General features: G+C 52.4%; 1 protein-coding gene across 1 annotated transcript in view; it reads left to right on the top strand.

The window, feature by feature from the left end:
- The window catches only part of MN1 (MN1 proto-oncogene, transcriptional regulator), a 45,942-nt gene extending 31,320 nt beyond the window's left edge, over nucleotides 1-14,622 (top strand). The window contains exon 2 of the mRNA XM_032883282.1: nucleotides 12,644-14,622. Coding sequence (XP_032739173.1) covers nucleotides 12,644-12,825 — 182 coding nt within the window. The 3' untranslated portion in view covers nucleotides 12,826-14,622. The remainder of the gene's footprint in view (nucleotides 1-12,643) is intronic.
- The last annotated feature ends 8,034 nt before the right edge of the window (nucleotides 14,623-22,656 follow it).

Below are 22,656 nucleotides of genomic sequence, written 5' to 3'. Positions count from 1 at the left end.
AGCCTACAGTTCCCATAAGTCCACAGCATAATTTGGGTTGGACAATATCTACCTGGGTGGCCTCTTTAGGTCACAGAGTGACAGGGGTCTGGCAGTAGGGATTCCTGCCACTTACAGAGGGCACGACAGCCCAGAGAGAGTGAGTGATAGCCCTGGATTTGCATAGCCAGCTTCCACCACTGGGTCCTAGTTTCCCACAGTAGGAGAGGGAGAGACCCACCTGGAAGGAAAGCAAGTTGGGGGTTGTTTGTGGCAAAGACACCTCTCCCCAGAAGCCTAAGCCAGACCTTCCAGAACCCATGGAAGATGGGAGCTGAGGATGGATGGGCCAGCCACCAGGCAATCCGGGGGCTCTCTTCCCTGTCGTTTAGATGGGAGTGACCACCCAGCTTCTTCTAGGCCTAGACCAGCTTCCCCTGTTCCGCCCATCTCTCTCCCCCAGGTCAGGCAGATGCTGCAGGTGGTTAAGGTCATACAAGGTTCTGGACTCCTGCAGAGCTGGGTTTGAGTTCTGACTCTCCACTTTCTTGCTGTATGACCTTGGCCCTGCTAGGCAGCTGATGGCATAAATGAGATCAGCCAGTGAGGAGGCCCCAGGGCCTGCCCCAGGGCTGGTGCTCTGCATCTCAGGGTCTACGTAGGCCTGCTTGTCCTGCCTGTCACTGTCCCCTTTGCCCATTGCTCTGTCCTTCCAAGCGGAGACTCAGAGGTCATGCAGGAGTGAGCTCTGGTTGGGGTTGGGGCACCCATCTCCCCTGGTCTGATGAGGCTGACTTGTTCTGCCTTGGAGAGACCCCCTTTCTCTTTTTGTTGCCTTGTAGACACATTTTGGAACGATTTTTTAAAATCACAACCCCTGTCCTCCCAACCCCCCCAAACCAACATTTTAATGTTTTATTGATTTTTTAAAAAAGATTTTATTTATTTATATGAGATAAAGAGGGAGCATGAGCTGTGGGGAGGAACAGAGGGAGAGAGAGAAACAGACTCCCTGCTGAGCAGGCAGTCAGGGTGGGGCTTGATCCCAAGACTCTGGGATCATAACCAGAGCCAAAGGCAGATGCTTAACCGACAGAGCCACCCAGGTGCCCTGCTTTATTGATTTTTAAATAGGAGGCAGGGAGGTTTTCCCTGTAGGCTGAGAAGGAAGACCAGGGACACAGTGAATGGAAGGGACACTTCTGACTCTCTAAGGGTCACTGTGCGAGTCTTCACCCATCAGCAGTGTTGTTTACACATCGACATGTTCCTAGGGAACATGTGTGGAGCACCTACTGGGTGCCTGGTGGCTCCTTCCTACTTGTGTGAACTTAGACAAGTGATGTCAACTCTCTGAGCCTCAGGGTCAGGGGTCAGCAAACTTTCCTCATAAAGGGTCTGATGGTAAATATTTTAGGCTTTTGGTTTATATAGTCCCTGTCACAACTACTCAACACTGTCGTTGTAGCATAAAACAGCCATAGACTAAATGTAAATCTAAAGTGTGGCTATGTACCAATAAAACTTTATTGGTAAAACCAGATGGTGGGCCACATTTGACCTGTGGGCTATAGGCTGCTGACCTTAGCAAGTCCTTTACCTATGAAAAGGGGCTGAGAGAATAGAAGCTGCCCTTTGGGGTTATGGTGAGGAAGTTTAAAGGAATGAATGCATGACAGGTATTAACCCCAACCATTTTCTGTCATTGTGAATATTATTGTATTCATTCTCTTGGCAGCCCTGCCCTGCAGGTGTTACCGTCTCATTTCACACATGGGGAAACTCAAAATGTGGAGAGATAAGAAACTTTCCCTCAACCCTTCCGCTCTCTGTTTGATAACCTGAGATGCATAGTTTTGTGCCTTGGTTTTCCCACCTGTATTCTCAGTGAGGATCTGTTGATGTCAGTGCACAGGGCCTGGTGGTCACATCCGTTGTGTGGAGAGGAGGTGGAGGCATAGAGAGGTGGAATCCATTGCAAGGGCCCTCGGCTGACACATGGTGAGGCCGTGCTGGGTTTCTTGGGGACCTGGGTTATAGGCGTGTGACTCAGAAGCTGCTGGGGAGGGATGGCCTGCCCCGTTAGACCAGAGCTGTCTCAGAGCACCATTCCTTCGGGGGTGGGATCGGATCCCCCACTTGTTTAGAATGGTGGAACACAAAGGACCTTGTCCCCAGTGGGATGTGTTTCTGATTCAGGTGTACCGTGCCAAGGCTGGAACGGATGAGGTACAAGCCTCTTATGCATGTTGACAGATTCCTGATGCCCCTCCCTTGCTCAGCAGCCTTCCTTGGCTCCCTTCTGTTCTCAGGAACAAAGCCAAACACTTCCTGGGGCCTCCGGGGGCCTCTGTGACCGACTTCATTTCAACTTTGCAGGCTCCTTTTCCTCCCTCTCCTCCAGGCCCCAAATCAGGGCTCCTGGGCTGGCCCCCAGTTCTCCCCAGTCACAGGAGAGGCTTGGAGCTCACCTCCTGCTTCTCTTGCTGCAAAGCTTTATATTCATCCTCAAGTCCCCCCCACCACTTCACGTCCTCTCCTCTGCAATTTCCCCTCCCCCACCCCCTGCCACCGCTGCCCCATCCCCACCTATCCCCCTGGGTCAGTGACACAGGGCAGATTGTCTCTGTGGCGGTGACAGGCTCTGTTTGACACTAGGTGTTTACTGAATATCTCTTAGCCAGGCTGAGAACACTGAGGGGTGGGGGGGGTGGGGGCAGGCTGGGAGCTCTGTGATGGGATCCCCTCTCTGAGTCCCTCGCCCAGCACACAGCTGGGAACACCTACCTGTTCAGCTGGGATGCTTTGGCTCATCACCCTGCTGTTATTGCTATCTTAAGGCCCCCTCTTCTTCTTCCTTTTTTTTTTTTTAAGAGAAGGAAAGAGGGTAGGTGTGGGAGGGGCCAAGGGAGAGGGAGAGAGAATCTTAAGCAAGCTTCATGCCCATTGCAGACCTGGATGTGGGGCTTGGTCTCACCACCCTGTGATCAAGACCTGAGCCCAAACCAAGTCAGCTATTTCACCGACTGAGCCCCCCGGGAGCCCCCCGAGGACCCCCTCTTACAGGCTGGCCCCAGGAAGGCTCAGGTTTGAAGAAGCAATTGTGGATACAGGATATGGAGGGGCAGCTGGGTACCAGGCCCTTGGGAACTAGCCCATGGCCCCTCTCTGCAAGGCAGGAATGACTGAAGACATTTTTCAGGTTTGGAAATGGAGGCTCAGGGGGTCAGAGTAGCTGATGCAGGGTCCCACAGCCTGGCAGTGACAAGGTTGGGATTGGATCCCAAACCCTAGCTGCAAAGCACATGATTATTCCACGATGGACTCCCACACAGAGTCCTTCCTTGGGGATGCAGAAGCGCTATGGGAACCTGCATGGGTGAGCACGTCCCCTGCAGCCCCACGGGCCCCGTGTGGGAAGGTCCCAGAGGTCCCGAAGACACTCAGATGGGTGAGCAGGACACATGTCCCCAAGAACCACCACCCAAAGCATCAGCACTTTGGAAACTTATTTTGTGAAATCCTGAGTTGTCACTAGATTGCCTCCTTCCTTCTGTGGGCTGAAAACAATGGTGTTCTACTTCAACAGAAGCGTATGTGTCTGTCTGTCTGTCTTCTTTTATAAAATAAGTGTTTAATGGCTGAATGCCCCCAGGCATTGTGCTGGGAGCTCAGGGAGGAGTCTGCTCTGGTTCTAGGTTGCCCCCAGGATAGAAGGGAGGAGGCGGGGACTCAGAGAGGGGCAGAGACTGTCCAGGGCCACCCAGCGCCAGGCCTAATGCCATGGGGGCATGAGTTGTGAGCGAGAAGGGGAGAAAACAGGGCTAGAGTGGAGACCTGGGTGGAACAATCCTGCTCGCAATGCTGAGAGCGACTACTGTTTCCTGGCTTATCCTTGGTGCCTGGCAGGGGGCTGACTCTGCCCGCTTTACCACAGGGGCCCTTCCCGCGTTTCTGGCAGAATGATGGCGCCCCCGTTCTCATCTGGACCCCTTGGGAAGGGGTCTTCCTGCTCTGGGACTCTTGTTGCACCACAGTGGGCCCCGTCAGAAGGAAGGGGTAGGCTGAGGGGTCGGCCTGCGGCCCCCTCCCTACCCCTAACTGTCATGTCTTGGTAGCAAACAGGCCAGGAGTGGCCCGGGGGGTGCACGGGGCTGCATCTGTCACAGGTCACTGGCCGTGGGTCCCGAGGCGCCAGGAGAAGGAGCCCGATCGGAGGCTCGGGCTGGGGTGAGGGGCCCGCGACGTCCGTCCTGTGGGCTCTGGCGCTCTTCCGCCACCCTGTCTCCTCCTCCAGAGCTGGGCAAGGTCCCCAGCGTCCAGCCCCTGCCCCCATCCCCAGCGCTCGGCCGCCCAGTCCCCACGATGCCCTTGCTGCTTCGCCTCAGTGGAGCCCTGAGCCAGTTCTCAATCTAAATGACAGCTGCCCTCAGCCAAGTCAACTCCAATTAATTTCCGAAGGCTTCCAGGGGCCTGCGGAGGCTCGCACCAGACTCCGTTGCCCGGCGGCCCGTGTGCGCACAATGCCCCTTCTTTACCCTCATGGGGCCCAGGCGGGTGGGGCCACACAGGGTCCCTCCTGATCCTTGGTGGGGGGCCCTTTCTTCCTCCTAGGAGCCCCCGTGCTGCCTTTGGATCGCCCCCATCAGGTCGGGCTGATGTGGAAAATCTCAGGCAGTGTCCGTGGAGAAAGACTGAATGGCGGGCCTCAGATTTTGTCCTTGGCTTCTCTGTCACTCTGGGTGACATTCTCATCCCATCTGTGAGCATCACGGCCCTTCCCCAAAAAGTGAGAGTTGATTTCAGGGAAAGACAGGGAATTGGGGTCAGGGGGAGAGAACAGAAAGATTGAGAAAGAATTGGCGGGGGTGTTGTGTGAGAGAAAGACAAAGAGAAAGAAAGAATAGGGGTCAGGGCGAGGGAGCGCCTACCACTTTCGCTGGTAAATTTCACTTTTTCATGTGACTTTGATGGACCCACACACTTTGGCATCAGGCAGACCTGGGAGTGACCCCGGCTCTTCTACTGGCTGGCTGCATGACTCTGGGTCAGTGACATCCCCTCTCTGAGCTTTAACGGCCCCCCACCCCGGGTGAAATGACCTGGTGTTGGACCGTCTCTCCCCAGGTTTTGGGGTCATCTGATGAGATAGGCCCATAGGGAACCTAAGGGTCAATGCTCACTCTTATCATCCTTGGAGCTGACAACAGTGGGGATGGGCTCACGTTTCCTTTTTCTTTTCCTCATTTGTCATAGTAATACCCCTGCTAGAAGTTGTCCTCGAAGGGAGAGGAGCGAAAAGGTGGGGTGTGGGCAGAGGGCCGGGCTGAGGAGAGGCTGGTCCCTTGGCCTCTGTAAGATGACTGATTGGAGTTATCACTCAGGCTGCCAGCAGCAAGCCCTCTATCCCTGATCCCCAGGGTTGTGCTCTTGGGGATTCCTTAGGTGAAGGTATCTTAATGTCCCTCACTTGGGGTGGGCTCCTGCCCCAGTTTCCACCCTACATAGAATGTATAATCTGATTTCCCTGAAGGAATGAAAAGAGTCAGAGAGGTTGTGTATCTACCCACCACCGTTCATTTCAGAGAGGACCAAAGAGGCCCAGAGAGGGGGAGTGACTTGCCCAAGGTCACACAGCAAGCAGGTGAAGAGCTGGGATGAGAATGTGAATCGTTTTTTCAAATATTTAACAAATCTAGGGCGCCTGGCTGACTCAGTCGGTGGAGCATGCAATTCTGGGTCTCAGGGTTGTAAGTTTGAGCTCCAAGTTGGGTACAGAGATGACTTAAAAATAGAATTTTTTTAAGAAAATAAAAAATAAATAAAATATTTAACAAATCCTTTTCAGCAGCCCACTGTGTGCCAGGGACCAGACAGACAGCTGGGATCCTCGTGAGTGTGTCTACCCTCAGGCCAGGCTCCTCTGAGAGGGGTTGGTCACAGGAGAGATTTTTAGCCCCCCTCTCCAGAGGGGGGAACAGGCCCAGCAAGTTGAGTTTGCCCAAGGTTATGGAGTGGGTGAGATTTAGACCAGGGTGGAATTTGAATCCAGGCTCTGAGCACACAGAGCTAGGGCTCCCCCAAAGCTGCTGAGGGTAGGGGAGGAGAACAGTGGGGGTTTGGGTGTGCCATGTTCCTGCTTCATTGGTGGCTTTGTAGACCCTCTGTGTACGGCCCCCCATCTGGCTTAGATTTGCTGTTCCCACCCTCAGACCGAAGTTAAGTGAGTCCCCTATACCCTGTGTGTCTCCCTGGAGGAGGAGACATGGGCCAGGGATCCAATATGGACAGGCAGCTGAGGAGGGCTTCTGCTTTGGGGTCATGGGGCCCTGCAGAAGGCTTCCAGTTGGGTGGCGGGGGTCAGTTCCTACTAGGGTTGTGTCCCCCACATTCCCAGTGGCAGGTTCTTAAAAATGTGTTGCCTTAAAAATCCTTGTGACTTTGCTTACCACTGGGCAAGGCTATCTTTTCCTGTGACTTTTGTCTGCTATGACAGCTGGTGGCCATTGCGTGAACATCTGCTGTGTGCCAGGCACCAAAGAACCTGGGGGTAACCCGGCAAGGAGCTGGGTGCTATCCTTGTCCCATTTCACGGGGAAGGAAGCTGAGGCTTGGAGAGGGGCTGCGGTTTGCCCAAGGTCAACCTGCTGGGGGGAGCGTCAGGGCCTGAGATACAGACTTTGGTCATCTGGCTGCAAAGTGCCCCCCTCCCACACGATGTTTTTCATCTTTGGCAGCTTGTTGTCGAGGGCCTTGAGCACAGGACTCCCCTTCTGCCAGGGTGAGATGTGTCCGTGCACCCCATAGCCAGCTCGGGGGTAACTGAGGCATCATTGCTGGCTGGTGGCAGGGGTGTCGTGAGAGCAGGGAGAGGGGTTACCCACCTCAGAGTAGGGGTGTTGGAGAAACTTTGCCACAAGGCTGACAGCCAGGTAGAAGGTGGGAGTCAGCAGGGGCGAGGGGTGGGGGGTGCTCGAGGCAGAAGAAATGGCAGGAGCAGGACTGTGGAGGCAGGAAGGATCAGGGCTTTGTGGAGAGACTGCACAGCTGGCTCACGGAGAGGTGAGGCTGGAGGCCCACGAGGAGAGCAGGCCAGGTTATGCGAAGCTGGGAACTTTACCTTCGGAACACTGGGGAACCATGGAAGATTTAAGCAGGAGAGGGGGCTGCTGTGGTTGGTGCTTTGGGAAAGGTATCTGACTCACGGGGGAAAATGGGCTTGGGGGCCAGTGGGGAAGCAGGAAGGAGGCAGTGGGGGCCTGGCCTGGGGTGGAGGCAGTGGGGAGAGAACTGGGTGGATTTTGGAGGCAGTGTCCTCCTTCCCTGGTGCTTAGGCTCTGGGGCCTGGGCAAGAGTGAAGAGAGACATTCAGTGCCCTGGGTGCCATATCCCACCTTTTTTGGAGATGGGGAACAGGAGCTGTTCATGAAAGTAAAGGGAGAGTCATGGAAGTATCTGGGGGCCTCCAGGCCTCCCAGGCTGCAGGAAAGGGGTGCTGGTAGGATCTGGCCCAACCCTGTGGCTCCCAGGCCTGCTTCTGCTTCCGGGCTCAATGGCCCAGCCCCCCAGCTGAGTGGCAGCTGTCAGACACCAGCGTCTCCCCCTGCCAGGTCCAAATAAAGGAAAAACCAAAATACATTTCCCTTTGTCGGAATCCGGTGAGGGTGAGTCGGGCGGGAGTCATTCGCTATTGTGTTCTGGGGCCCACACTGCTCCTTACATAAGCTGGAAGTTAAAAATACGCACGGAATTCTAATGTGCCTGCTTTGCCTGGGATCGCACCCTGGTCCCCCTGCCCCACCCCACCTTGGGGGGGCAGGGGTTAAGGCAGGCCCCCACCCTACCCCCGCCCCCCGGTGCCCATGGAGAGAAAGAGACCACCCCGTGGCCAGTATCCCCTACTGGCATTTGGTAGGATTAGCTCCGACCACCTCCGAGGTCCTGGGTAGTTAAAGCCCAGTGAGTGTAATAACCCTAAGAGCAGCTAACATTTTGGGGGGGCTCATCATGTGCTTAAAGTCTTTACCCGTGTTATCTCCATTAATCCTCCCAGATGTCTGTGAACTTGGTTCCCGTTTTGCAGTACAGGTTAACACCTTGCCCAGGGCGTGCTCTGGATGAGCAGTCAGGGAATCCTTGATCTGGGCCCTACTTGGAGGCCCCCCTGACCCCCATGATCCCCTCTCTCTGGCCTTCCCTATGGTGGGTGGGCGGTGGGCAGGAGGTGGACAGAAATCCCCTCTCTCAAGGTTCAAGGACAGAGCCATGCGGTGCTGCAGGTCCCACCAAGCCCTGCCTCGGGGAGGGGATGGGGGTCAGGGAGTTGGGGGGTGGCGGCTGTCCCCAGCTCAGGACCCCTGACCACGTGCCTCTCCCAAATTGGGACCCAGTCCTGGGGATCCTGAGTGCAGAGCAAGGTGGTGCCTGTTTTGCCACCTTTAAAAAAGAAAGAACACCCAGCTCCCTCTGTGGGCAGCCTCTCCAGGAGGGAAAGGAGCCATGAGGAGTCCCCAGGTAAACAGACATGAGTCTGTCCCCTTCTCCCTTCTCTGTTTGCGCCTGCAGGCGGGTCAGCGGTGCTGCCGCGCGGGAGTCGGCTCTGTGCTGGGCAGTAGGCTAAGCCTTTTACATGGATCATTTCATTTAATCCTCGTCGCCGCCTCCATGAGGGCCAGTCCTATTATTTTCCCCATTTTCCAGGGCTGAGGTTCTGGGAGCTAAAGTGATGTTCGCAAAAGCCCTGTGCTCCGCAAGTGGTAGGCACTGTCATGTTTGAACCCGGTAGGAGAAATGGCATTCCTCTTGTTATTCACTTTTTTGACACTGACTCTAGGTTCTCTCCTTCCCTTTGTGGCACTTACCGTCCCTGTTGGGGATCCATCCGACGCAGGCCCCAGGGTCACTGTGGGGTGGAGCAGGGGGCAGCCAGCACCTCCATGCCATGGTAGCAAGTTGGTGGCAATAACGACCGCGTGGCTCGTGTGCTGTGTGGTGATGGGAGGGGGTGCTGGGGAAGGGCTGGATAGATCAGCTAGGACATGTTTGTGCACATGAAGAAGGATGGGGAGGAAGAGCGGGCTTCCCCCCCTCCAGGCCCTGCCTTGCTGGGTGGGCGTGACATCGGGTCCCAGAACTGGAAGCCCCTCACCTCGGCCCCTGGGCTGCCTGCGTGGGGTGAGGGTCATTTGGGGTGACAAATTTGAGTTGGTGACACCCCTGCCTCAAGGAATGATACCCCCACATGCACAGTGTCTCCTGTCGTTCTCTTGTATGATCCCCCCAAGCTGCTCGGAGATGGGCCTGCCAGGGATCACCATCCCCAAGTTGCAGGTGGGGCCAGCTGCCCATGTATGGGGGGGGTAAAAGATCCCACCTCAGCCCAGTGCTCGGGGAATCCCAGACTCAAAGGAGAGGGCTGGTCCAAGTTGCTGACCTGGCCCTGGGTGACGCCTGCACAGTTCCCCCACCTCCCCCACCCAGGGCCTCAGTCTTCCCATCTGCCAAATAAGGATGAGAATCACTCCACAGCCCACAGGCCCCCAACGGAGCACCTGTGTGCAGGGTACTGTGATGCCACAGTCTGATGGGGGAGGCTGGTCACTAACAAGTAGAAAATGTGAAGGTCTGCATTGGTGTCTGTGCGCACCAAGTAACTCCTAGTCCTGGGAGCTCGGCGAGGGTGGTTTTTTTCTCTGGGTCCTGGTGTGGGGGGCCGGCATGCCTGCCATCACTGAGGAGCGGGGACTGGGGACTTCTCTGGAGCAGGGGCAGGCCCTGACTTGAGGCGGCTTCCGTGGGACTGATTTATTTGCAGCCACTCAGCAGCCCTGGAGGGGTGGAGGGGAGCTGCGGTCCTAGGGCGTGTTGGGTCCCCCCAGCTGGAATGAATCTGGCGGGAGGATGAGTTTGGTCATGCTTGTGTTGTCAAGAACTGAAGAATAATATTCTCTCTTAAAAATATTCCCCATGGATACCAGACTCTTTTGCTTGTCTCAGGCAGAGGCTGGGGAATCCTGCGCCTATGCCCTGTGACGTTGGGCTAGCCCCTCACCCTCTCTGAGCCCCAGGTGCCCCTTCTAATGTGGGGAGAAGAGATGCCCAGCTGCTGGGCTTGTGGGGGGCGTGGGATGGAATGAGATAACACAGGGACACCTTCAGCTGTGTGCCTGGCATGCCCTCACTAAATCTTCTCCAAGTAAGAGGAGCAGCTGTCTCTAGGGTTGGCACATGGTATGCTTTGGAGTCGTCCAGAACTGGGGAATACGGCATCTCGAGGACACATGGCCATTTGGGTCAGTCTGGAAAGATCACTCAGCAAATGCAGCTCCCAGAAGGGTCTGCAAGCCTCCTCCGTCTGAGCACAGAACTCAGGAAATGGCAACTTTCCTTCACCTTCCTAGCGTTGCAGTCCCAGAGCAAGGGTGCCAGGTGCCTGGTTCTGGGGGTCTCGTCTTTCTTTAGCTGTGTGGGCTTTGGCAAGGGGCCTCGGTTTCCTACCTGTACAATGAGCACAAGCCTTGCTGTGTCGGTTCCTTGAGATTATGAGTGTGAAGTGAAGTAAAGTAAGGAATCCTTTTCAGAATCTTCTCTCTCTCCATGGCAGATGCTCCCTTTCCCCAGTCCAGATCTCACAATGCTTGGAACAGGATTCCTTCTGAGGGGATTAGGGAGTGGGGCATCACTAGGAGCAAGGCAAAGTCTAGGCTCAAGAACGGAGGTGTGGGGAGGGGGAAACTGAGGCTCCTAACTTCCTGGGGTACCTTCTCCCCGGGAGACCCTGGGTGTGGCATTAACAGCATTCAGCACTACCGCTGCTAACCAGCTTTGAAACCTGGAGCCCAGGGCCTCAGCTTCTCCTTCTGTGAAATGGGAGCATAGATGCCAGTCTCCTGGGCAGGAATGTGCCCACCTGGTCAGTCCCAAGGAAGGGACGAGGCTTGGGGGCCTCTAGATGGCTGCAAGGACCCCTCACCTCCTGAACTCCCAGAGACTATGCCAGCAGCTCTGTGGGGGGGGGGGATCTTTCTGTATGCCATGCCATCACAAGGCCTGAGGGAGAGGACATGACGCCCCACTTCTGCAATGAGGAACTAAGACTTGGAGAGAGGGAGAGGAGCAGACTCCTTGCCACACGGTGGTGGGGCTGGGATTGGGATTCAAGCCCCATGGTGTCTGTGATGCTCTCTCCTGCCTTCACTGCCAGCTCCTGGAGGAGGAAGACAAAGATAGTGTCTGCCTTACTTCCGGCCAGATCCGCAGGGCTGGAGCAACACCTGGCACATAGTAGGGACTCAGTAAGGCCTTCTTAATTGGATGAATGAGGAAAAGAACAAGAGAGAGAATCTTCCCCCCTGGGCCCAGCTGCTCCTGGCATGAAGGTCCTTAGCTGGGTGTCTCTGGGGTTCCAGGGTGGAAGCCCGGTTAGTCACAGCCTGGCCCATCCTCTGGGAGGATTTTCTCTGCAGGCTATGGCTCAACTCCCAGGGGAGGCCTCCCCCTTAATCCCAGAGGGCGGGATGGGTGGGGTAGCTCCTGCCTGGCACAGGGCCCTGCTGGGAGGGCGGGCCGGTCATGGAGTTCAGTATCTGGGCGTGCTCCCTCAGCTGGAGTGGGGCCCCCACCCCCAATTCCAGCTTTGCTCACTTCTTCAGAGTCAAGAGACTGACCACAGGCTCACAATCAAGCCCAGCTCTGCCCCTTCCTGGCTGTGTGACCTTGGGCAGATCGCCTCTCCTCTCTGAGAGTCAGGGTCTAAAAAGTGGGAATGATGAGGATACTCGTAAACATATAGTAGATCTGAGAACAGAACCATTGGCCACTTGGTAGCAGTAAACTAGCAGCCCCCCAAAATGACTGTTCCATTCCTTCCCTGCCTCTGAACCCCCAGTTCTTACTCTCTTTGAGTGTAATTCATACTAAGGAGTGAGTGGTTATCAAACTTCTTTCCCCGCAAGTTGGTCTAACTCAGGCATCGCTATGATCTGTGGTGTTTCTGATGCTGTGTGACTATGTGAGAAGGAAGTGGAAGGCATTTTCACCGACTCCCTCATCCCATCACCGGAAGTCCCTTCATAAAGCAGATTGGGTTGGGCAAAGGGCACTCGCCGGGTTGGGAAGTCTGGACTCTTGATCATTACTGCTCTGAGCAGTGTCGTACTGTTTCAGGAAGTTCCCAGCACATAGTGGGTCTATAGCAAATGTTCAGAGGATGATAAGAGAAAGGGCTGTGTTCTAGACATAGACAACCCTCCCCTCTACCCCTTAACTGCATCTGGTGAACTCCTACATATGCCTCAATGCCCAGGTTAGATGCTCCTCCTCCAGGAAGCCTGTCCACCTTATTTTATGTCCAGTCAATCTTCTGGGAACTCTAGTCCATCAGAGATGGGCCAACCCTGTCCAATTCTCTCATTTCCTGAGGGGGGGAAACCTGACATGGAGCCAGAGTCTTACCCTTGGCTAAGGTCTCGCAGCCACGTCAGAGGCAACAGCAGGGGGATTTGAATGAAACTTCTCTAGCTCTCCTCAGATGAGATGGTCTTCAGGCATGAAAAGAGGGCGTGGATGGTGCCTCTCTTCCCTTGCCTCTCCCACTCCCCCACCCCCTTAGGGCCTCCCGAAGAGCTGAGCCTGCTGCTAACATGTCTTCCTCTTTTCTCCACAGCCCACGACCTCCCTGCAAATAAGGCCTCAGCAACCCAGCCGGGGAGCCACTTGCAGTGCCTGTCTGTCCACTGCACAGACGACGTGGGTGACACCAAGGCCCGAGCCTCCGTGCCCACATGGCGGTCCCTGCACTCTGACATTTCCAACAGATTTGGGACATTCGTGGCCGCCCTGACTTGAATTGACAAGAAATGCCCAACCCCCACCAGGCCCTTCACCCCCTCCCACTGCCCCCTCCCCCTGACCCTGCCCCAACCTCTTCCCTTGACCCCACCCTCCTATTAATTTGAAAGGGCCACTATTGCTGAGTGGATGATTTTTTTTTCTAGGTTGGTACCTGCTTAGTGGCATATGGACCGGAAAGGGTTAATTTAAAAGGGGGGGGGGACCTCAAAAAATTTTTTTAAAAAAGAAAACTCGTCTGCCACAGTATGTTACCAGTGTTAACCCTTCTGCAGTTAGCAAACTTTTGCTTCAGCCTTTTTCCTGCTAGATAATTCCCGTTTTTCTGTAATCTTGGCATACGTTTTTTTAGATGACCTCTTTCCTTGTTTTATTTTCATGCTGCTGTATGTCCAAGCATTGTTATTTCGTAATAAGACAAGAGTTACTTTCTTTTTTATTCTCTTTTATTCTCATTCCTCTCTCCACCAATCCCCAGTCTTTTTTTTTTTTTTTTCCCTTTTTGCTTTGTTCACTGCTTATTAAAATGGAAATCCTGGAGAATAGTAGTTCTGGAATATTGCCGGGCGAAAGTCAAATTGTCATCACGATATTATATATTGACACCCAACTGTCATCAGTCAGGCAGGAGCCAAACAGTTAATGCCCCCCTTAGGTATTCCGCCTGGGATTTTGTTTTGTCTGTTCCCTAAGAAAATAGAGAGAGATATATTTTCGTTCCTACAAACACACACGCTCAGCCCTCAGCTCCATTCTGTCTTCTGCTGGAAGCTGTCCTCTCTGCAACGGAGGTGATGACGTGTCCAGCCCGCTCAGTGGGAAGGAGTCGGAATGTTCAACAGTGGTGTTTTTTCTCCTTTTCTGGGCCTCTGTGCAAACGCCCAGGCTCTGAATGTTCGCGCTATGCTAAGCAGTCCTGGTGTGCACGAGGGATGGTGTCCTTCCAGCTTGCAGAGTCTCTGGGGGCTCCCGGCTTCTGCCCTGTTGTAGCGGGGCTGGCCCGGTCTTGGGTGCCCAAGTTGGGGGAGGATCCATTCTCAGCCCTTGACCTTTGCCCACACAACTGATGCCAGCCAGGCCTTGCGGGGAGGAAGGATGTGGGACTGCATGTATCTTCCCGACCACTCCCATTCTGTCCTCGCTGCCCATCTATTTCTCCCTGGGTATTTCAACCTGGGTAGCCCCCCATCCCTGGGAGGGTCGAGGCTTTTGCCAGCACTTTTCTGGGGGCTCAGGGAAGGAGCCCCCAGGCTCAGCCTGCCAAGCCCCCCTTCTCCGAACCTGAGTGTATTTCTTTGCAGAGGTTGACAGGCTCCTGGGGGCTATTGGAAGGAAACAATGACTTCGATGCCTAGGCCTTTTTCTTTAACCCCAGAATACCCCCTTCTCCCCACCTTTTGATTTAATCTCACCCTATTGCAAAACTAGAGCCCTGTTCCAGGCGTCTCACCAAGGAATCATCTCTTTGAGCAAAGGTGGGGGTTGGCTAGGTGAGCAGGCAGTAGTGAGCAGGGCTCCTGGACACCCCCCCACCACCACTTCGAGGACCCAGAGCGGCAGACGTTGCTGGCCCAGTGCTGGCGGGGCGGGCACCTTTGGGTGCTGTGGAGGCCTATAAAAGGCTCGTATGATTCAGGGGTGGGGGGTTGTGAGGGGCACACAGACTCCAGGGTGGGTCAGACAAGAAGTGACTGCTAGCCCTTCACCCAAAGCAGTAACACCACCATTTTCCTTCTATTTTTGCTAAAGAGCAAGTCTCACTAAATGCTCTATTTTGAGCCTGGCGCCCCCTCCCCTCTGGCATCCCCAGAGTTTCTAGACCTGGCTTTTTGTTGTTGTCATTTTTTAAGTAAGTGACCTGAAGGCTTTGGGTTCACCATACAACACCCACATTGTTTATTTCCAAGAACTTTTCGGCAAAGGGAGAAGAGTGTCCAGAAAAATCTCGCTCTTTCCCCTCCCTCTCCTTTCCTGCTGGGGCCCTTTTGGCACAGGTCGGCATCTGGATCGTCATGGCCCAGGTCCGGGCCCTGGGGGCCGGCTGCAGGCAGGCAGAAGAGCAGGTGGTGTGGATTGATCAGCAGTGGTAAGGTGTGAACTGGCTCAGTCCCCGAGCTCTGCCACCAGAGGAAAGAGAAAGAGAACGCTGCTCCTGCCAGGGGCCACGGGAGAAATCAGCCATAGCCTGAGCAAAACTCCACGCCCCTTCTGATTCCGCAATGTACAGCTGTTTGAGAGCTTTATCACTTGATTTTTTAAACAGGAATGATTTCTCCTTCATTGCTTAAGGCCGGGGAGCCAAGAGTCTCGACTTTCGTCTTTGACTTTCCCTGGGTTGAGTTCATTAGCACCTGGCCATCAGCTCCGTAGTCCTAGCAGCGTCGGAAACCCCTGAAGTTTTAAACTTTCTCGCTCCCCACGACCCCAGAATGGAACAGCTTTAAAAATAGCCTTAAGCAAAAGGATGTTATTTCATTACATTTGGTTTAATGGAAAGAATAAAAGCAAATTAAAAACACACCCAACCCACGAGACTCCAAACACTGGTAATCGGTACTGCATAGCAAACTTTTTTTGGGAAAGAAAACGAAAACGTTATTGCACATGTAAAATATAAAATCTTAACTCTGCTGTGTGTTAGGCAATCCTGTAATCTTTTTTGACTCTTAAAAGAAATTCATTTCTGAAATGCTTGGTTGGAAGACTGTGACAATAGCTCATGAAATTGAGTGTTATTTTTTTCTTTCTTTTTTAAAAAAATATGTAAAGTGCAGTCTTCTGTATTCATGCATATTGTATATACCTGTATATGTTTTCCTGAGCAGCTAAATAACAATAAATATGACGTTAATGGTGACTGTGGTACATTTGTGGGTGGGGCTTGCTTCATTTTTTTCCCCCCTACCCCCTCTTTTTCCATAGGTCTATTCAGAATCCCATGGGGGCTGGGAACGCAGGTCTGGACGCTGCAGTGCGCATGTGTGCGCTTGCGCCTGTGTGTGTCGATGCTGTTCTACGCAGAGTCATCTTAGAGTTTCTCAACCTGGACACTGTGACATTCGGGCTGAATAGTGCTTTGTGGCGGGGTCTGTCTCCTGTCCTGTAGGATGTTGAGCAGGAACCCCAGCCTCTACCCACCAGATGCCAGGGACATCTCTCCCCACTCTCCCAGCCCCGTGACAACCCATGTGCCCTGGGAGGCATGACCCTTCTGGGACTGAAAACCGCTGGTGTCTGATTGGTGTGGGAGGGAGGGGGCAAGGAGAGACCACCCAGGTGGCCATATGGTGAGGCTTCTTTTGGGTCGCAGGCTGAGTTCGCATCCCAGTAAGCTTTGTAATCTCCTACAAGTTATGTGTGTAGCGTCTTCCTTCTTTCCCTCATCTGTGAAATGGGTAGAACTTATGAAGTTATAGGAGACAACGTGGGTGGACCCAGCAGGTAAGAGGGCTCCACCTGCATTAATTGGAGCATGGCACAGCTGACAGCCTTTTGGGGTCTGGCTGTCCCGGATTAGATGCTGCTTCCTCTGCTTACAACCATGAGTTCTGGGCAAGTGGTTTAAACGTGGTCTCCATTTTCTTTTCTCAAAAATGGAGCAAATAGGGGCACCTGAGTGGCTCAGTTGTTTAAGCTTCCAGCTCTTGCTTTGGGCTCAGGGTTGTGGGATCTGGTCCAGCATGGCGCCCCCCCCCCCCCCACTCCCCCGCTCAGGAGGGAGTCGGCTTGTGATTCTTTCTCTGCCCCTCCCCCACCCTCTCTCAAATAAATAAGTAAAATTTTTTTCTTCTTTTTTTTTAATGGAGCAAATAACATCTAGCTTGCAGGTTACTACGAGCACCAGCCCTGTTCCAGGCCCTATAAAAGCTCTGCCACCCTTTGGCGTTAGCTTCGTTCTGGTACCTGCAGCCTCAGATTCAAGGTCATGCAAGACATTGGTTTATAGAAGGGGTTTTGGGGGTGAAGAGATAGACAAGTAAATTGACAGTTAAAAGTGAGGGGAGACAATGCCTCATAACCTATGGCAGTACAGAAGACAAGTGTCACTCTGAGATTCGTGAATCCCATATAGGGGGTTTAGGGCAGGTTTCCTTTAGCCGGTTTTGTCCATTTGGGGTTTTGAAGGATGAGTAGGAGTTCATCTTATTCGTTCCAGCATATAAATTGACCCTGATTTGGCAGAAATCTTGTATTTCTTGCCTTCAACGTTTAAAGGTTTCTTCATATACGCAAAGGGGTATTTGTCAGAATATAAAGTTTTAAGGACAAGGCCTGTATATCCACTTTAATTTGGAGAAGCTTAAAAATCTCTCTAACCTTTAAAGGTCTCCTGCTCAAAGTGACAGTGGTATATGATCCCATTCAGTACACAGGGAAGGGAAGAGAAATGACGGAAGGATGAGCACTGGGTGCGGGCATTCAAGAGACTTCAGGTCAGTGTGAAATGAATGAGGGAGTGTTGAGGAGGGCCCAAGAACCAGACAGCCATGGACTGGCACATCCTTAGGGATAGGTGGGAACCTGTGACTTGGGAGCTGCCCCATGTGGGGTGCATGTTGGCCCCAGGGAGGGTCCCTCTTAGGGCTCCAGGGTAGGGCACACGTTGCAGGGTGAACTTTCTGAGTTGACAGAGGAGCGTCATCTTACCCGAACGTTCCAGCACATACCTCCTCCACCCAGCTCTGACGAGGGGATGGAAGAGGAGTTGGGTGGACCCTCTGCTCTTCCAGAGCTAGGGTGCAGTGCAAAGAAGGACATCCCATCCCCCTTTCCCTTTAAAAAAATTAGAGAACGATTCTAAGAGCACAGAGGACCATGGGCTTCCCTCCCTGACAAGAGGACGGGCAGGAAGGACCCCACCCAGAGCACCGCAATGGAGTTGTAGCAGGCATAGAGGGTGTGGGAAGTGCCAAACTTTGGCCCCCAAACTGCGCTGGCCCGAGGTGGACATGATGGTGGATGAGTACCAAATTCTGCAATTATCACGTGGTCTAATGAGGTACCCCAGGAACCTTGGAGAAAAGATTTTTTGTTGAGATAAAATTTACTCACATAAAACTCACCATTTAAATGATTTTAAAGCATAGAATCCAATGGCTTTCTGTGTATTTACAATGTTGTGCGACCATCCTTGCCATCCATTTCTAGAACATTCTTATCACCCAAAAAAGAAACCCTGTACTCATGATCATTAAATTCCAATTACCCGCTCCTTCCAGCCCCTGGCAACCACTAATTTACTTGCTGTCTCTTTGGCTTCGCCTATTCTGGACATTTCATATAAATAGAATCATACAATCTGTGGTCTTTTGTGGCTGGCTTCCTTCACTTAGACTGAAGTTTTCAGGTTCACTCCTTTTTAATGACTAAATACTATTCTGTTCGATGAACATACCCCATTTTTATCTAGTTGCCAGTGGACGTGCATGAAGGCTATTCACACTTTCGGGCTATTATACATAATATTGCTGTGAACATTGAAGGTGCCAGTTTCTCTGTGAACATATGTTTTCAAACCTCTGGTGTATAACCTAGGAGCAGAATCACCCGGTCCCGTGGTATCCCCTCATTTTAACTTTTTCAGGGAACACCAGACTGTTTCCTGAGCAGCTGTACCCTTATACGTCTTGGAAAGGAACTTTTGTTTCTTTAACCCATTGTTCCCCACTCCCCTTTATCACATTTACAAGATTGAGGCATGATCTACACACAAGGAAACCCATGGATCTTAAGTGTTCAGGGCGGTGCATTTTTAGCTATGTCTACACCTGTGTACTCAAACCAAGATCCTACGACAGGACAAACTTCCCAAAATGTTCCCTCTTGCCCTTTCCGGCCAACAGCCCACCCCTCAAACAACAACCCATTGGACTTCTAGTACCATCGATTGGCTTTGCCCTTTCTTGCATCTTGATGTCCTATAAATGAAGCATGAGTCAGGAGTCCCTCCCTCCATATTGCTGAAAAGCATTTCCTCCTGCAGACATTCTGCCATCTGTTTACTCCTTTACCTTTTCATAGACATTTATTTCCAGTTTTGGTTACTAGGAATAAAAGTACACGAACCCCTGTGTACAAACTTTTATGTGGACATAGGCTTTCATTTTTTTGGAATGTCTGGGTCGTTTAGCAGGTGCATGTGTCTTTAAGAAACTGCCTGGGGGCGCCTGTGTGGCTCAGTCAGCGAAGCCTCTGACTTGATTTCAGCTCAGGTCATGACCCAGGGCTGTTGAGATGGAGCTCTGCCTTGAGCTACATGCTGGGGACGGAGCCTGTTTGAGATTCTTTCTCCCTCTCCTTCTGCCCTTTCCCCTCCCTCTCTTGCTCCATCTCTAAAGTAAAAAAAAGGGGAGAAAAAAGAAGCTGCCAGACCATTTCTCAAAATTGTACTATTTTGCATTCTCAATGGCCATGTATGGGATTTCCAGTTCCACCTAATATCTTTGCTAACACTCGATATTATCTTTTTTTTTTTAAGATTTTTATTTATTTGACAGAAAGAGAGAGAGAGAGCACAAGCAAAGGGAGCAGCTGGCAGAGGGAGAGGGAGAAACAGACTCCCCGCTGAGCACGGAGCCCGATGTGGGGCTCGATCCCAGGACCCCAGGATCATGAACTGAGCTGAGGGCAGACACTTAACTGACTGAGCCACCCAGGAGCCCCAATATTATCTGTCTTTTTAACTCTAGCCATTCTAGAGAGGGTGTATTGACATCTCACTGTGGTGGTCACGTTAATTTCCCTAATGATGTTGAGTATATCTTCATGTATTTATTTGCTATCTATATGTTTTCTCCCGTGAAGTGTCTGTTAAAATCTTTTGCCCAATTTGTTGTTGTTGTTGTTTGTCTTTTTTATCATTGCCTAATACAAGCTCCTTCTCTGTGTGTGTCAAATACTTTCTCCCGGACTTGGCTTTTGTCATGATCTTTTGAAATGCAAAGATTTTAAAATTTCACAAACTTCATATGGTCCATTTTATCAGGTTTCTTTGATGGCAAGAGCTGTGTCCTCCCTAGGGTCATGCTTGCCCCTAGTAGCTTGATGGTTTTATGTTTAGCTTTTGATGGTACATTTTGGTTTAGGTTTGAGGTGAAGGTAAGAGTTCCTTGTTTCCAGAATGTCTAGGTGTCCAGTACCATTGGTTCAAGACATTTTCCATTCTTTTTTTTTTTTAAAGATTTATTTATTTATTTATTTGACAGAGATCACAATTAGGCAGAGAGGCAGGCAGACAGAGAGAGAGAGAGAGAGAGAGAGAGGAGGAAGCAGGCTCCCCGCTGAGCAGAGAGCCCAACATGGGGCTTGATCCCAGGAGTCCAGGATCACGACCCTAGCTGAAGGCAGAGGCCCCAGCCCACTGAGCCACACAGGCGCTCCATTCTTTTGTTAAATGGGAGATGGCTTAGCCATCCTTGGTGGAAATCATTTGCCTGTGCACATAAGGTTCTAGTTTTGCATTCTCTTTTGCCCCTAGGATGCATTTTAAGCTGGGGTCACATGAAAATTTTGGTGTATTCCCTCCAAGAATGGAATAGAATAGAGGGAGTCCAGTGGAAAGGTTCTGATGTGTCCTACCTTGATCCTAAGATAAACCTTTTGAAAACATGGCCGTGTTGCTTTTGCCTGATGAAAACTCCCAGCCCAAGACCTTCTGTTTGTTGGAAAATGAGGTTGGCATGGTTGAGAGAAGTGTTAAAAACCTAGCAGCTCTGAGCAGACATTTTCTCCTTGTAGCAGTACAAAGCTTTACAGGGTTGGAAAAGGAGTGCCTTCATTGCTGGGAGATCAGGAATTGCTCAAGGCTGTCTTTGCACACCTCATGTGTCACCGTGCCTCAGACTTCCCAGAAATGTTGCTCAATCTCTCCATTTTACATGTGAAGAAACAGACACTCAGAACGTCCAGTGTCTGGCTCAAGGTCACGCAGCAGTCAGCAATGGAACTGAAACCAAATGCCCTGCCTCCCTGCCATCTCCCATTGTCCCTTGTCCTGGCTCCAGGACAGGAGGGAGGTAGGTAGGGAGGGAGGGCAGCTCCTCGCAGGGTGAGGTGTATTCTATATCTACAGTAGAAGCCAGCACAGGGCTTCAGACAACAGGTCAGGAGTGAACACTGGTATGAAAGCTAATGGAAATAGAAGGGGAAAAGAGACTGCACAGAGATGCTTCCTCAGCGAGGGCCTGGAGTAGAGACTGAGAAAGTGGAGGAGTGAGCCAAGCAGGTATATGGAGAGCAAAAACAGCATGTGCAAAGGCCCTGTGGTAGGAGCATCCTCAGCATGTTGGAGGAATTAGTGAGGTGGCTGTGCTAACCTGGCACTGGGCCCAGGGCTTGTAGAGAAGCATAACAGCAAGGGACTTCCAATGGGAATCCAGTCCCCATCCTCTGAACCTCTGACTCTGGCCCATTTAAAGATAAAAATCAAAGTAAGTTCCCAGCATCCTTTCTGTCTCATGACTCTCTCCTGGGATCCCACAGTGTTTTCTTAAGTTTCTCTGTTTTGATTTGATCCACCTGCTACCTTGTTCCCTGGGCCTGGCCTGTCTCTGGGGTTTCTGCATCTCTGCCTCCCACCGAAGCTCCCTGGGTGTTAGTTATTCATCTCACTTTATCTTGCTGAAGGAGGCGACCCAAGGAGCTCTGTATGTGCTGAGGCTGCCAGGCTGGAGGTGACAGCATCAGGATCTGGGGATGCAGGAAGACCCGGGGGACCAAGGAATAGCCCTGATGCTCCCCTACTTGAGCTAGAAACTTGACTTCTGTCTCTTGGTGGTTTGGGGTCCCCAGTCCCATTTCTGGCTTTCTGGGGGGGCAGGAAGGAGATTGGGAATAAAGCTGGTACCACTTCCCTCTCACGGTGCATGTGCCCAGGGACTTCCCATGCACCAACCATAAGCTCAGGCTTCTTCCTTCTGAATCCTTCTTCAGGATTCGAACCCTGGCCCACCGGAATCCCCGTCCAAGAGTCTGCCTGTGCTCTGTGGCTCCCAGGAAGTCCCAGGCCAGCAGGGTCGGGCACACGGTGGGGTTTGAACAAGTGATATGAGGGGGCCAGTGCCAAGTCCCCACTGACCAGCCAAGAGTCCCTGCTCTGGGCTTAATTTTCTGAAAAATGGGTTTAAACAAGTATCAGTCTTGGATACCTCCCAGGGCAAGACTTCTCTGAAAGATAGGAGGGGGAAGTTGAAAACGGTGAACTCCTCTGGGCTTTGAGGGGGACACCCTTGCCTGTTATCAGAGCCCATCCAGCCAAAGGTTACTGATCACCTCCTGTACCCCAAATGCTGGCCAGGTGCTCACCCTGCTCACTCAGTGCTCAGACAGCCATGGGGGGGGTGAGGGCTTCAGAATCCTTCCTCCTTTATAGATGAGGGAAGCGAGACTCAGGGATGTGTCATCTGTGGGCCAAGGTCACTCAGGAGGTGAGTGACAGGCTAGATGCCCATTTGGGGAGATCTGAGCTCCCAGCTTGTGGGCTGGCAAGGGGTCATCTTCTTCTACTTGTACTTTTTATAGAGATTGTAGCCAACAGGAGTCCACTCACCCCTCCCATGGCCACCTTGTTTTTCTAGGGATGGTGGGGCCCCAGAAGGCACCAGAACAGAGGCAGAGAGGTAAAGCCACTTGGCTGAGGTCACCCAGCCTGCCAGTTTCAATGGGGCAGGTTCCTTTTGTTTTTCCTGCTCCGCTCTCTGTCTCGCATAGAATAATCACTGGATAAATGCTCTGTGGCCCACCCAGGGCGGGACCTGGCCAAATCTTCTCTCTTCCAGTTGACTGTTGTTCACCAAGCAGGTGGGGAGGAGAAGCTGGGAGGAAGAGGCC

Source organism: Lontra canadensis, unplaced genomic scaffold (assembly GCF_010015895.1).
Source record: "Lontra canadensis isolate GAN:19392208 unplaced genomic scaffold, GSC_riverotter_1.0 scaffold87, whole genome shotgun sequence".
In the NCBI taxonomy this organism is placed as follows: domain Eukaryota; kingdom Metazoa; phylum Chordata; class Mammalia; order Carnivora; family Mustelidae; genus Lontra; species Lontra canadensis.
The sequence above is the reverse complement of the archived record's forward strand: the minus strand, read 5'-3'. Positions and strand labels throughout refer to the sequence as shown.